This window comes from Centroberyx gerrardi, chromosome 20 (assembly GCF_048128805.1).
Source record: "Centroberyx gerrardi isolate f3 chromosome 20, fCenGer3.hap1.cur.20231027, whole genome shotgun sequence".
Taxonomy (NCBI): Eukaryota; Metazoa; Chordata; class Actinopteri; order Beryciformes; family Berycidae; genus Centroberyx; species Centroberyx gerrardi.
Window position 1 is genome coordinate 5,663,856 of NC_136016.1, and position 14,429 is coordinate 5,678,284.

Consider the following 14,429-nt stretch of genomic DNA (forward strand, 5'->3'; position numbering starts at 1 on the left):
AGCTGGTTAAGGATGGTTGGCCAACTGCCCAGCTACCTGTTATGTAGCCAGCCAATTCCTTTTGTTTGTTGCCGTTTTCTTGTCTGTGTCTTTCACTTCATTTGTCATCCTGAAGTCTCTGTGCTCACGGGGGAGAGGGATGGGAACCATGCCCGCTAACTTTAGCTAGCTGAGTTGCTATGCTAGCTAGCAACTTGACGTCTCTTTCAGCAGTATCCTGATATGACCGTTAATAACCAACTTGGCTAATGTCACATTCTTGATATGTCGGAATCTTAACAGGTTGAGTGTCTCGTGGTCAAGTACAAGGCGAGACTACAAAGGTGTCGGCTAACAACTGTAACCCTAGTAACGCTAGCTACCTAACATTATGATGCATTCTGGTCCTACGAGAAAGTTGGGAGATACGAACTTCCTTCTTGAAAATACCATTCACGTCAGATTTCAGGTGGTAAATACTAGAAAATCTCGTTCACCTCAGCTTTCAAGTGGTAAATACTATTTGGGAATTCGGGGTTTGGCGATATACCGCTATTTCTCCGACGTCTTGAATCCAGACGTCCCCAACAAGGAGATATTTGTAGTCCAGTGTAGGGAATGATATATTCATTTAACAATCAAAATAAACGCTTTTCACCACATAGGTCATTTTGTGATCACAGCTATTAAATTGCCAGAGCATGACACAGCTACCTGCTGACCGTGGTTGACATTACAATTTGTTTTCCTATAAAAACATGAACTCAAATGTATCACAGATGTATTAATTGTATGTTTATTATGTGTGAAACAGCTGATGGGGAGAAATCAAGTCTACATAAATCTTCAATCATGGCATTTGACAAGTGTCAGACAAAGTTAAAACGCGAGAACACTTCGATGTGTGTCAAGGCGTTCAGACGGGTTTTCCCATAGGTCTTGAATGCAGCATCGCTCTGTTTTCAAGTGACATCATGTATTTACAGTGCGGTTAGAAAGTGATACGGCGACACCTAGTGGGCAAATTTACCGTTCCTCCTTTACCAGTGAAGGCCAGCTACTCTATTACTTTAATAACCATTACCAAAACGGACGGAGCTAACTTTGGTCTTAATCTGTCTTTTCAGTCTCATGAAGGTGATTCCAGACAGTGATTAATTAAATAGACTGCAGTGCACTCATATTCCATCACCACAGCCCTGGGCAACATGAGTTCGATCTTTTCACAGCCTCATTGTGACACACTATTGTATCAGTGAGAAGAATGAACTTTTACAATCTACTATATTTTGAAAATATCAGCAGCATATGTTTACATAATCCCACAATTATTTATAGTTTATTTTTTATTGCTTGATTATTTTATTATTTTCTATCATTTGTATTGCTCCTTTTTATGTTCTAGTTGTGTGCTTAAATAATATATTTCCTTTTCCCCAATGAATTAAATTACTTTTGCAGCTGCAATGACCTAATTTCCCCACAGGAATCAATATTTTCATTTTATCTCATAATGGAGGGGTATCCTAGGATGTGGCAATTCTTTATAGCCTCTGGTGATTTTGGTTCTTGGAGGTGTTTAGTAATAACAGTAGAAAAAAATCTGAATCATGCCATTTCCCCAGAGTCATCAACTATATAAACACCCTCTTGTACAAGCCATTCAGGTTGTTCTTGTGTCTACAGAGATTGGACCAATCAGCTCATAGTGTTAGCATACCTCCACCAGCTGTGCAAACCCAGCCCGAGTTTACCAACCGAGACCAACATTTCACGTTCGACTCATAGCCAACACCCTAAAATGACAAGCAAATCAGGCTGAGACTTGTTGACCAGCCAATAAGTCTTTACACCGACTTCCCACAGATATAGGAATTCGTCTTAAGTGGCTTGACTTTATTTTAAGAGTGCTCCGATCAGGATTTTTGGGGCCGATCACCGATCACCGATCACCGATCGCTGGAAGCAGTATCGGCCGATACCGATCACCGATCACGGGGTCTATTTGAAGCCTTCTATTCATTGTGTAGCGTTATTTATTTATTTAGCTATTCTTAACAACATTGTATATTAAGTATTAAAATTCAGAGATGAGAAAGTATCATGAATTGACAACTTTTTATTGGCAGGCAACATGTGCAATATATTCCACTCTCTTAGAGAGTGGAATATGACTTTGAGAGAGACTTTGAACCAAGTTAGAACAATAAATTATATATAGGCCTACTGAGGCAACAAAAATCAATTCCAATAGACGGAAAACCCAGGGCCTTTATCAATTTACTCCAACTCCAACGAGACTATAAAAACTGCAACATAAAATATTTTTCAATATTAATCTGGATTGAGGGAGCAAACATTCAGGGTCAGAGTTAAAAAGTAAATATTAACGTTTTCAGTCCACTCAGTGGATACTGACTAGCACCTACAGTAGCCTATATACAGCTAATCTGCTAGTCTCGGAAACCCAGCTGTATTCCGAATAACGTTAATAACCCTTAGTTCTTCTTTTTGGGAATTCAGCCGGTCGTCTTCTTGGCATGGAAAAAAATATATCCCTCACGCACGCGTGCGCAATGGGAGGCGAACAGACGAGTCCTGGGAGAGAGAGAGTGAGGGAGGGAGACAGAGCGAGAGAGAGCGTGACACACACACACACACACAGAGAGAGAGAGAGAGAGAGAGAGAGAGAGAGAGAGAGAGAGAGAGAGCGAGCGAGCGAGAGACAGACGCACAAAGAGACTACTTCTGTTTGGATCTCTTCCCAACTCGTCTCTCCCTAACATTTTTGTAAATTTATAGCATCACAGAGTTAAAGGAATAGTTCGGTATTTTGAACCCTGGGCCCAAATAACATGTTTTCCGTCATGATCCCTATTAGTAGAAACCATAACTTCGCTAGCCGCCTGCTCCGGCCGTCCGGTAACACTGGTCCGACCCCTCCTACTCTACTGCAATAGAAACCTAGCGGCATATGCGACAGTCTTTGAAAACTTCTTATGATAAACGTTGTTTTGCAAAACACGATATATCACCAACATATCTTGAAAATTAAAAAAAAAAAAAAAAAAAAACTAGCCTTCAGCCAGCAGTTACTTTTGGAGACAGTGGCATTCTACTGGTTCTGTTGGAGCTTACGCTGGCTTAGAAGGTAGTGCGTTTTTGAGGAAAAAATAGAACCCAACTATTATTATAAAGTTATGGTTTCTGCTAATAGGGATCATGACGGAAAACATGGTATTTGGGCCCAGGGTTCAAAATACAGAACTATTCTTTTAACATGAGTGCAGAGCAAAGGCATATTGTCCCTGTTTACTATTGGATTACACCGGACACACTGCTGTCACTGTAGTTAAGGACAATTAAGCTTATTGAAATTAGAGCTCTGCCATTTTTATTGCTTCTTTTTATATTCTAGTTGTTTTTTCCCCATTGAATCATATTACTTTTTCCACTGCAACAACCTAACTTCCCCATGGGATCAATAGTTTAATCTTATCTCATGTTAAATCTGCTGCTCATGTTACATGTGATTGGTTACAAACCCCGCCTCTTTCATATGAATGCACTCATAGCTGGCTAGGTAAATCCTGGGTTGATATGATAACCACCTACGTGAGACCGGTTATCTGGTTGTGAGGCCAACTAGATAGCCAGATTATGTTGAACTCGCTTCGTGAGATAGGCCCCTGTGCTAAACCAATAAGAATATTTATTTACATCAAAGTAAACCGCAGTGATCAAGGCAGTTACATGTTCTCCATGGGAGTCTGTGCAGCATGGTACAGTTGAATGGCTTTAGTTCAAGACTTTAATCCCATACAAATTTGTATTTGACATCTTTCATTTTGTCTTTGTAAACAGCATCAAAGTATTCTGCTTCTGCCACTGTTAATTGGTTTTTCCAGTCTCCAGCGATACCTGAAAAATAACATACAATAAGTAGAACCATAATGCAGTGAAAAAAACAGTATGTAAATTGTTTCCTTGATTTGAATATGGTTTTGCTCATTAGAATGTAGGTCATTTGCTACAGTAGTATGTGTAGTATTACATGTATAACAGTATGGAATAGGCAATGATTCCCAGTTAATTTCAAGTACTAGTTAGTGTATTGGGCTGAAACATAAGATCACAGCTCATCACGGCTGTAGACCACAGCCAATAACAAAGGAACCACAAATATATATGTAATACTGAGGCACACCTTTCCTGAGAAACTCCGACTTGCTCTGGTCCATGAATTCAGAAGGGACCATAGAGTAGTTGGACATCTTGTTCTGCTTCATGTTCTTGAACACACATCGGTTTGCTATCTTCTCTACCGCCTCAGAGTTCAGAGGTTTCTCCAGGAACTGGGCCATTCTGGCCACAGAGTCCTTCAGGTCCTGTAACAGAGCAACACAGCACATCTCAGCTTCTTAGAATAGCACTGTTATTAAGGTGGTATATTCTTGTGATGTCAGAATTAAGGAATATAGTTGTAATATAGTTGGAATGTAGTTGAAAACCTCACCATAATCATTTCTTCATAGGAGATGTACATTGTGTGCTCTTTGTCTGGAGCATTCAGCCAGCCTTTTACATGATCAAACCATGAGCCAAACATAACTGGAGGGGAAAAAAACACAAGCATTCCATTATAATGAGTGAATGAGGAACTTTTTTTCTCATCAACAATTACTTTCATAGCAGTAAACAGTGTGGCCTTTGAACATTGCCAAAGCTAGATCTTGATTGCAGCTCTGTGACCCCAGCTGTCTGTAAAATACAATACAATTGAAGATTACTGAATAAGAACTGTACTTTTTCCATCAAGGAACTTGTGTAGGAACTCGTTCTGTGTGCCTGGGTTGACCAGGTAGGAGGCCATCCCATAGTAGTGAAAGGAAGACGTAAACACATCTCTGGGGTTCCTCATGACATAAATGACCTGAAATGGAGAAATCACATCCATTAATCATTAAGCCATGCAATTGCTGAGGAAAAGAGGACTCTGCTTGGGTTCAGAGTGTCTAAGAGTATAGCTTCTTTAAGTGCATACGTATGGGTCACATATTATGCACTTATTTATCTTCTTTACTGCCACTGTCCTGGCATTAATTGTGCATCACACAAAATGTACAGCAGATTATACCTTTGGCTTGGCTTTGAAGAAGGACGGTGGCATCATGCTATAGTGGTAGTGTGTGGCAAAAATGCGTGGAGACGGCCTCTGCTCCAGTTTAAGAATGCTGGCCCGGTGCTCCTCCAGCCAGGGGACCCGGTCCCAGTTGGGAACAGTCTCAACTGAGGCTGGATCTCCTCCACTCTGGATCAGAGGAACAATCTCCTGCATCCATGTCGTACCTGAAAGCAGGACACAAGAGCTCAGATTTGAAACTTGCCTTGGAATCTGTCAGTCTGTACAATCCAGTATATTGTAAAATCATAATGCTTGTAGGTATAAAAACTAACCTCTGCATTGCATAACACATATTTCTGAGATTAACCTGCTCAACTCCTGGAAGAATTTCGACATACTGGCTACACGTAGAGACATGCTCTGTTATGATTTGACATGCTGCATTCAATGGTATTTGTCTTAAGCTGTAAGCCTTGTATTTTAGTAATTGGAGAAAAGTTGATATAAGGAGGGAAAGCAATGTAAATAACATACCACGATAAATGTGTTTATTTATCTCGGCTATTTTACAAAGGATTAATGTCCAACAATAATATGCTGTGTCTTAGTTTCTATCTTTAAACAACTACTGTACAGATAGCTGTCTATCTGAGAATGGCACACTGCTTACCTGACTTGGGGTAAGTCACAATGACAATGTCATCTGGACGAAAAGAAAACTCCTCGTAGTATTTCAGGCTCTGTGCAGGGTGTAGATGTAGAGGGAGATAGACGCCCTTGTACACGATGTATAACTCTGCCTCTGTCATCATTCAAAGCCGCACAAAAATGTGGCGACGGGTAACTCAGCAGTTGGCGTAGCCCAGACAGGCAGCTCCCTGTTGAACTGTTTGGACTGTTAGGACATTGTATCACAGATAAGCATGTCATATAAACTCCTCTATTGCTCTATTTCTCTCACTTCCGGTCTCTCTCTCTCTCTCCTGCTATCTAGGAACAGATTTTGTAATGACAGAGCGCTACACTCCTATACTCCTAGACCTGTACTTTAACAACCCACTAACATTTAAGCCCAAGGGGTTTAAGAAAAAACATGCCAAGCTCTTAAATTCCGCCATACTGTAAAACTTGACATTTGTAGACTTGCCAGATTTAAGTTCAAAACACAGCAGCGTTCAAAGGTAGAACTGGAGGATGAAATAGATGTTCAACAATTTGCTATGCATGACATTGATAATGATATTTTTTGACTCAGCTGATGCACTTGAGAGTAAGTCCCCATTTAAAGATAATTTTGAACAAATAAGGGCAAAAGCCAATATTCTTATCACAAACACAGATGGCACAGGTGAAAACAATTACTACAGAGAAAGTAGTTTAAACAAATTGTTTTCTAATTTCCTCCAGACTATTCCAATGTGGTCAGAGCTGCTGTCAACTGATTTGCATAGATTTTCTCATAAGTGTCCTTAAAAAACAAACCAGAATATGAAAAGCACAGCTATTAGTTTTATTTATTGTATTTATCCGAGAAAAACATTTCACCCATTGTATTTCATCTATATACACTATTGGGGCCTCATCTATAAACGTTGCGTACGCACAAAAAGGTTGCGTACGCCGGTTTTCACGCACGTCGGGATGCATAAAAATAAACGTGAGAATGTGCGTGCCGTCCCGCAAACTTTAGACCATGCGTACGCACATTTTTCTGCCGTTGTCAGTTGGCAACGCCAAACTACAAAGTAGTGAAACTCTCCAAAAATTCATTTTCAAATTTCAAAATTACATTTTCAGTCAGTTCACTACTCTGTCTATGAAGTGGTCTGTGAAAAACAGAATTATTTCCGCTGATACATCATAATAGTTTGGTTATTTATGTGGATAATGTTTAACATTAGAAAGGGCAAAGCCCATCTAGTGTTGTTATTTTCAATTTTAAGTTCCTCCAATGCTGAAAATGCTAGTTTTTCCTCCTTCCATAACTTTTACTAAATATGAGGGCTGACTGTGTTGTTGTAATTCTAAAAAAGCCACTTAGGAAATAGATACAGGCGCTTTTTGCAATTTGCATAAAAACCCTCTATACCGCCACATTGGTATGTGTGAATGCGCATCTCTCTCTCCTCCGGCTTGCCACTGACCCATTGAGACAGCGCAATGGAAAACCTAGTGAAACTAATTTCCCACAGATGACTGCAGGCCCTGCTCACTATGCCAAAACCAAGATCACCAGTAAACTGGACAGTTTTCTTTGTTTATGTGACATGGACATGTTAAAGCACATCAGGACTGTACAGGCGCACAGAGATTTTATTTCAAAATTTAATTTGAGGATAAACCCCTTGAGATGCACCATCTCGTTTTCGAGGGGGTCCTCAGGCACAAAACATAGAAGTTAACAACATATAAACAAAACAACACAACAAAACAAAATACATAAATAATAATAATGATAATAAATTAAACAATCCAATTACACAAAACAATTAACATGGTAACGTTTAGGACATACATTTACACATAAGGGCTCTCACACCATCCCAAACCACACCCGCTACATCTGTTACAAGTGTCATCTGTACAAAGAATGAACGAGAAATAAAATAAATGAACAAACCAAATAACATTATGTCAAAGTACTGAGTCTACTTAAAACTAAAAATAAACTAAAAATGAAGGTAAATACAATCAAAAACAAGAACAAGTAGATTTAAGGTAAACAAGCAAAGAAGTCTTTAAGTTATGGAAAGAAGTAATCGATCTAAATGAGTTAGGAAAATTATTCCAGTCTGATAGTGCTTTAAACTTAAAAGCACGTCTCCCAATTTCTTTAAATATTCTAGGCACAATAAAAAAAGGTTGTTGAGTATGTCTAAGTGAATATGATGATCTGAATGGAACTAAAAGCTGTTTTTAGGTATAAAGGATAGTTAAAGTAAATGCATTTGAAAACAAAAAGCAACCAACGAAAATGTCTCCTAGAGTGAAGTGGTAGCCAGTGTATCATAAGTGTATCATACATGAAACGATGCGTGCGGTAAGGACACCTCAGGACAAATCTACAAATATTATTGTAAACTACATTTAAAGGCTGAAGATATCATGAAGATGAGATCCATGGCAGAGATCCATAGCACACAGGAGGCGAGGCGCACAGATCCATCTCTCCTGGGAACAAAACACTGTCAGGTTGACAAATGCACTCGGAATAAGTCCCGGGATAACTGTGTGATGTCCAAACTACTTGTTTGTACTACCTGCTCACACAAACCACCTCTGTTTGTGGCTCCGTGTGTTTTTCTTGTGTTCTTCCTGTTCCTGTGTAGGAGGCAGTCAGAGTGGCAGAGGTGTGTCAGGAGGAGGAGCCATACCTGACTCAGATGAGCCACACCTGAATCAATTCCTCCTGATTGCTATATAAGAGGGCTGGATATGTCAGTTCTCTCTTTCTCTCCTCCCGGCTAGCAGGACCTTGGTGTGGTTGTGTTTTGGGTTCTATTAGACTTGCTTTTCACTTTACATTTTGCCTGCACTACACTTGCCCACACCCATGCACTCACTACACTACTGATAATACTGATTTACATGTTTCACCGTATTTTTGTGTATAGTTCAATATGGGTTAAATAAATGTATTTTACTTTAAATCCATAACTATCTGTGTGGTCTCCCTGGTTTTGTCTGGACTTTGAGCAGGTTCTGACAGTAGCCATAGTGACTATATAGTCACTATGGCTACTGTCATGAACCTGCTCAAAGTTGATCACATTGATAGTGTGCAAGGTTAAGGAAAAAAACACAACCTGCCTGCTGCCCGCCGCACACTGGGATAGCTCGCTAGCAACACAATTGTCGACAAAATGTTGCTTTCTACATTAAAAAATAGAAAAATAGACACTGAAAATAGACTGTTTATCAGTGAGTACTGACAAGTACTTGTTTGTGCCAGTTGGTACAAAGCCTGTGTGCTTACTGTGCAGTGAAACGGTTTCTGTGATTAAGGCACTTCAGGGCAATACACTGAAACTTTGACAGGATTTTTCCTTTTGGCTCTGATGCCTGCTAATAATTTTCCACAAGATTGTTTAAAGTTTTGAGCAGAAAGGATTGGACTTGGAACGGATCAACATGCTGGTAACGGATGGTGCTCCTGGTATGGCGGGCAAAGTACAGGGCCTAGCTGCCGGGCTGGCTGCTGTGGCCCCGCAGATGAGGTCACTTCACTGCCTTCTTCTGTGTGCCAAATAACCATGGACCCTGTTATGGGAAATACAGTATAAACTTCGGTCTAGTTCTAGTTTGCAGCACTGACTGTTTCACCAATTATTGACAGATATGCCTGCTGAGCACAATGATTTACTTATCCATAACGACATTAGGTGCTTAGCAAAGGAAGTGCCTTACAAAGGTTTCGTGAATTTGGGGACAAGGTTTTGACATTACTCCATAATAGTCAAAAGACAAAAGCGGACACATTTCTGTCCCTCATGATGAATGATGCGTTGACGGCCGAGTTCTGTTTTCTGAGTGGCAAATTTCATCATTTGAATCAATTTAATAAGGAACTATAGGGCAGGAATAAAACTGTTGCCCAGATTATGGAAAAACTCCACATTTCAAATTAGACTGACCCTTTTGTCTGCTGATTTGCGTCAAGGGAAAATGCTTCACTTCCCTACATTGCATAGTTTCAACCACTCCTCCTCATCTGCACCAATAACTGGAGTGATGACAGCCTTTTTTTTGTCCTCCTGATTTGATGACTTCAGTATCCCTACTGAGGTAACGAGATGTGTAAAGGACCCTTTCTCTGTCCATGTTGCTGGACAGTTTGCAATGACAGCAAAGCAGCTGATTTCATCACTGGCTAAACTCTCTGTCGCTAATAGCAGAGCCATGAATGCTAAGCATAACTGTATTACCAGTTGTTGCTAAATGGTTTTATCTTGTGACTAGAGTGTTCCTGACAATTAAAATAAATAATCCAGGGGCCTGTCTCACAAATCAAGTTTAGTGACTTTGTGAGCTAACTTTGGGCTCCACCCTGGCTTTTCAGTCTCACGAAGGTGGTTCACTTTTAACGGGGGTAGATCACCAGGGTAACCTATGCTGCACATAGAGCGAACCTGCTGTTCTTCAGTTCAGGTTATCGGATCAGAACGTATAAAAGGCCTGTCTCCTCACCAATCAGTCATTCCTCATATTTCTTCATCACCACAGCCCTGGGTAACATGAGGTCGACTGTGAATGTGAAATCTTTTCACAGCTTCAATGTGACACAATATTGTATCAATGAAGAATGAACAGTGTCTTAGTGAAGGACAGTGATAAAAATGTACGCATTTTCCTCCAGCAATCCTCTCTAGCCTTGGCAGCAGCAACACTGTTACCTTTCACTGCTATAATGTTTTTGTATTGCTCATATTTATTCATTACAGTTTGTTCTTGAGAGAAGAACACAGATGTTATCCATTTCTTTTGCCTGACGAAGGTCTCAGAACCGAAATGTTCCTATTTTTCAAACAAATGTTTGAATTGCAAGAATAGACAGTGTGCGGGAGTCTCTTCGTTCAGCTTCCCAGTCCTCTCCTACGCACCCGTCTCCCGGTATAGGTGTGTGAAGAACCTAGTTTCCTCTATCCATTTCTTTCCCATACCCACTTTTATAAGTATAAATATAATAATACTACGTGTTGAAAGTGTCGGCAGCATATGTTTACATAATCCCCCATATTTTTATTGTTTGATTATTTTATTATTTTCTACAATTTTATTGTTTCTTCTCTAGTTGTGTGCTTGCTTATATGATATTTCCTCTCCCCCACTGAATCATATTACGTTTGCCGCTACAACAACCTAATTTCCCCATGGGGATCAATAGTTTAATCTTATCTCATAGCTGCTCTTGATCTGTCCATGTTGCATGTGAGGAACTTGTGTGTGTGACTTAATTTCCACAGGGTTTGCACAACGCCCTTAAAGTGCTTAAAGTACTTATGCATTTTTAGCTTGCTTAAATTTAAGTACTGCAGTACCTGGAAAATTAACCTTTTATGATTGAAGTCCTTAAAAAGTCCTTAAATTTGAAAACAATTATTATTCTACTGTCATCCCCCCTATATTGTCAGAAACATAAGGCTTTCAAGTTTCTTTTTCTTTCTTTATTTCTTTTTTTTCTTTTTTTTACGTGCGTAGAGACTTTGCCTCCCCTCACTAATTGCGCACCTTTAACACCTGCTACGTTGATATGGCTTTTACCACACAGTAAAAATATACACCGTGCCCATTGCAAACTTTGCATTAAACACTTTGACCTTGCTAGTATGGGTCAGTCGGCGTTGAAGAGCCATATGAAATCAGCTAAGCATCAGGCAGCAGTAGCCCAACATTGATCGTCATCTATTCGGGACTTTTTTGGATCTCAGGTGCACCAGAAGGATAAGGTAAGAGCACAATCTTAAGGTTAAGTAACATTACATTATTAATATGTAGAAAAATGGGTAACATTACCCATATAATGTCAGTAGGAATGACTAGCTAGCTTGCAACATGTTAATCATGTTAGCATGTTGCAAGCTAGCCCCATTGGGACTGGGACTAGCACTACACTGCGTGGGTGCCAGTCCCGCGGTGTTCCATTATGAATTTTGCAGAAAAAATCTTCGTGGCACTTTGACTTCATTTGGGCAAGGTTTCCAGACCAAAATTTGCCAATCTGATAAGCTGTCTGAAATCCATGAACCCTTTTCTGTTACACAAGTAAAACATTAGCCCTGTTGGGCTCTTGGGCTCACCGCACAGGGAAGAGGCGTAGAAGAAGAGTAGCGGCCATGTTTAAAGACGAGATGAAATGAAAAATGCCTTTTTAACCCTTTTAGATCACATCCCCGGTCATACTGTGCACCTATTTAACAATATATGCCAAAAAAAATACCAAAAATCAATTTCATTGTATTCTTATATCAAAATTCAATCATGTTTTCTTCCTGTTAAACAAAATATGCCGTGTGCTTACGTAAGCATGCCCGTAACTAATTTCAACCAATAATATCATGACATCCACCCATCAATCAATCTTCAACTTTTAGCGCACAGAGCTAAGAGGCTAAGATTCATTAGTTAGCTAGCTAGCAACAGCATGGTACTTCGGTGTGTCTTCGGGTGTTATGACACACCCACTTTTCAACGTTCAAATCAAATTCCTCCCAACGTTATGTCCCGCCTGTCTTTCCTGTTTCACTCGGAAATACGTCACGATACGGAAGTTAGATACTCTCGAAATGCCGTTTCATCTCGACTTTAAGACATGCATATGAAAACAACTGGGAGAAGTCACATAAAGGTGAGATTTTATACTTTATTGCAAATATTTTCACGCAATATGTTTTACTTGTGTAACAGAGTAAAAGGGTTCAAGGATTTCAGTAGGTTGTGAATTGATATGGTGTAGTTTTTATATACTGGTGAAAGTAAGTGATCTGATGAAATCTAGACCTTATCTCTTTTACACGTCCATAGAGTTGGGCTCATGGGTGTGGAATGACCACTCCTGACTGAAATCCTGTGGACACTGAAAAGTGTTACTTCCCACTATTCATGCAAGAGTGCTGAAGACAAGTCCAAGTTATTCCAGCTTTTGTTTCCGGACAGCATCATTACAAGCTCCTTCGCCTGTGGTGAGAGGAAGACCTCTTACATGGTGAATCATGGCCTCGCTCCCCACTTCCAGCACCACCTACTGGATAAACTATGTAACAGTGATGGTTATGTTTTGCTCTTTGATGAATCACTAAATAAGAAACTACAACTAAAATAAATCGATTTACATGTAATTTTTTTAGACTCCATAAGCTGCAAGATCACCACACACTACGCTGACTCTGCCTTCATGGGACATGGTACTGCAGAGAGCTGCAGGGATACCTACAGAGATATCAGAGAGACAGTTCTATGGTCCCCTTCATGACTGCAGACTGGGTAGAGATGCTTAGCAGTGTCATGAGCAGAGTCTTGAAAACAGGTGTGGTTGAGTCAAAGATGTCAAAGTACACAGTGAGACACGAGGATGCTCTTGGCACCTCTAAAGTGGACTTGGGGTTTTCAACTGTCAGGGCTCTGAAACAAGTAATGGGCAAGGTCGGCGAGTTAAGGGTTTTAGAGGTTAACCAGGCAAAGAACTGTCTCCTATAGCTGTTGAAAAAGCTGTTGGATGAAACACCCATCCAGTCCAGCTTTGTACGACAGACTGCTTGTCTTAACCAAGGCCTTCATCCAAAGAGGAGTAGGGAGAAATCACTCAACATACAGTGAATATGATCCTGAAGGGCCTTCTCTTGACACAGTTTTGGCAGATGCATTTCAGGGAAAGGAAGAATACAAGAATCTCTGGCAGGTTATCAAGCTTGTGATTGTATTATCACATGGTCAGGCCACTGTTGAAAGGGGATTCTCAGTTAATGTAGCCCTTACCATTAAAAACAAAAAGCAGATAAGTTACACAGCTCAGAGACTTGTGACTATGTGTCAAAAGCTGGAGGGATTGATAAAGTGGAAATCACACTGCAAAATGATTTTAAGCTGCAAATCTGCTAGACAGAGGTATGAAGACTTTCTGGCCAGAGGGAGGGAAGAGGTGAGAAATGGAAAGGTGGAAACAAAGAGGAAGTAATAAAAGAAAAAAAGAGAAAGCTTGAAATTGACATTGCCTACTTAGAAAAAGAAATAGAAAAAACAGCCACAGAGGCTGAGACTGCCACCAAAGTAAGGGAATATATGGTGCGATTTAATAGCTTGAAAGTAGGTTGAAATGCAGATTGGTCAGATTGTGGGGGAATTACCAAGAAGGAATATTATTTTTTGGTTAACCAGCAACCCAAAATCCCTGTCTTCTACACTCTACCCAAAATACACAAGAACCCCACCAAACCTCCAGGTCGCCCAATTGTTGCCGGCATTGACTCACTCACCTCTCCTGTCTCTACGTTTGTTGATTCCTTTATCAAACCATTGGTTGTAAATCTACCCTCATATGTGAAAGACTCTGGGGATACGATCTCCAGTATTTAAAGGATAACACTGGTGTTTTTTAATGCATTTCTTATCGTCAACAAATCCTATGAAAATAACAAAATCAACAATGCATTTGCTCTACTCCCATTATTTTCCGACTTCCCACGTTCCCTTTTTAGCCTTCAAACCGAAAGACACTGGCTCCAATTGTAAGCTAAAAACCTTTAAATACAGCTCACAAAGACATAGTTTCAATTTTAAAAATCACTAACTGTTACCATGAAAAGTCAGGCTGTTGTAGTTATTACTAAAT

The 14,429-nt window shown here is 40.0% G+C and overlaps 2 protein-coding genes across 2 annotated transcripts in view; both read right to left on the reverse strand.

Moving 5' to 3' along the window:
• Positions 1 to 112, reverse strand: part of LOC139918440 (uncharacterized) — a 38,565-nt gene extending 38,453 nt beyond the window's left edge. The window contains exon 1 of the transcript XR_013507549.1: positions 37 to 112. The gene's annotated coding sequence lies outside the window, so the exon portion shown is untranslated. The remainder of the gene's footprint in view (positions 1 to 36) is intronic.
• Positions 113 to 3,181: 3,069 nt separating this feature from the next.
• On the reverse strand, positions 3,182 to 6,031 carry LOC139918413 (sulfotransferase 2B1-like). Its single transcript, XM_071907805.2, has 6 exons — positions 5,775 to 6,031; positions 5,117 to 5,328; positions 4,786 to 4,912; positions 4,496 to 4,590; positions 4,187 to 4,367; positions 3,182 to 3,900 (listed from the first exon to the last, which is right to left on the reverse strand). The coding sequence occupies exons 1-6, from the start codon at positions 5,914 to 5,916 to the stop codon at positions 3,791 to 3,793; spliced, it is 867 nt and encodes a 288-aa protein (XP_071763906.1). The 5' UTR covers positions 5,917 to 6,031; the 3' UTR covers positions 3,182 to 3,790.
• Positions 6,032 to 14,429: the final 8,398 nt, after the last annotated feature.

Coding starts and splice junctions, on each gene's coding strand:
- LOC139918413 (XM_071907805.2), bottom strand. CDS start 5,916: ATGATGACAGAGGCAGAGTTATACATCGTGTACAAGGGCGTCTATCTC. Junction 4,368..4,495: donor CCTATGAAGAAATGATTATG/GTGAGGTTTTCA, acceptor GCTCTGTTACAG/GACCTGAAGGACTCTGTGGC. Junction 3,901..4,186: donor GTCGGAGTTTCTCAGGAAAG/GTGTGCCTCAGT, acceptor GTTATTTTTCAG/GTATCGCTGGAGACTGGAAA.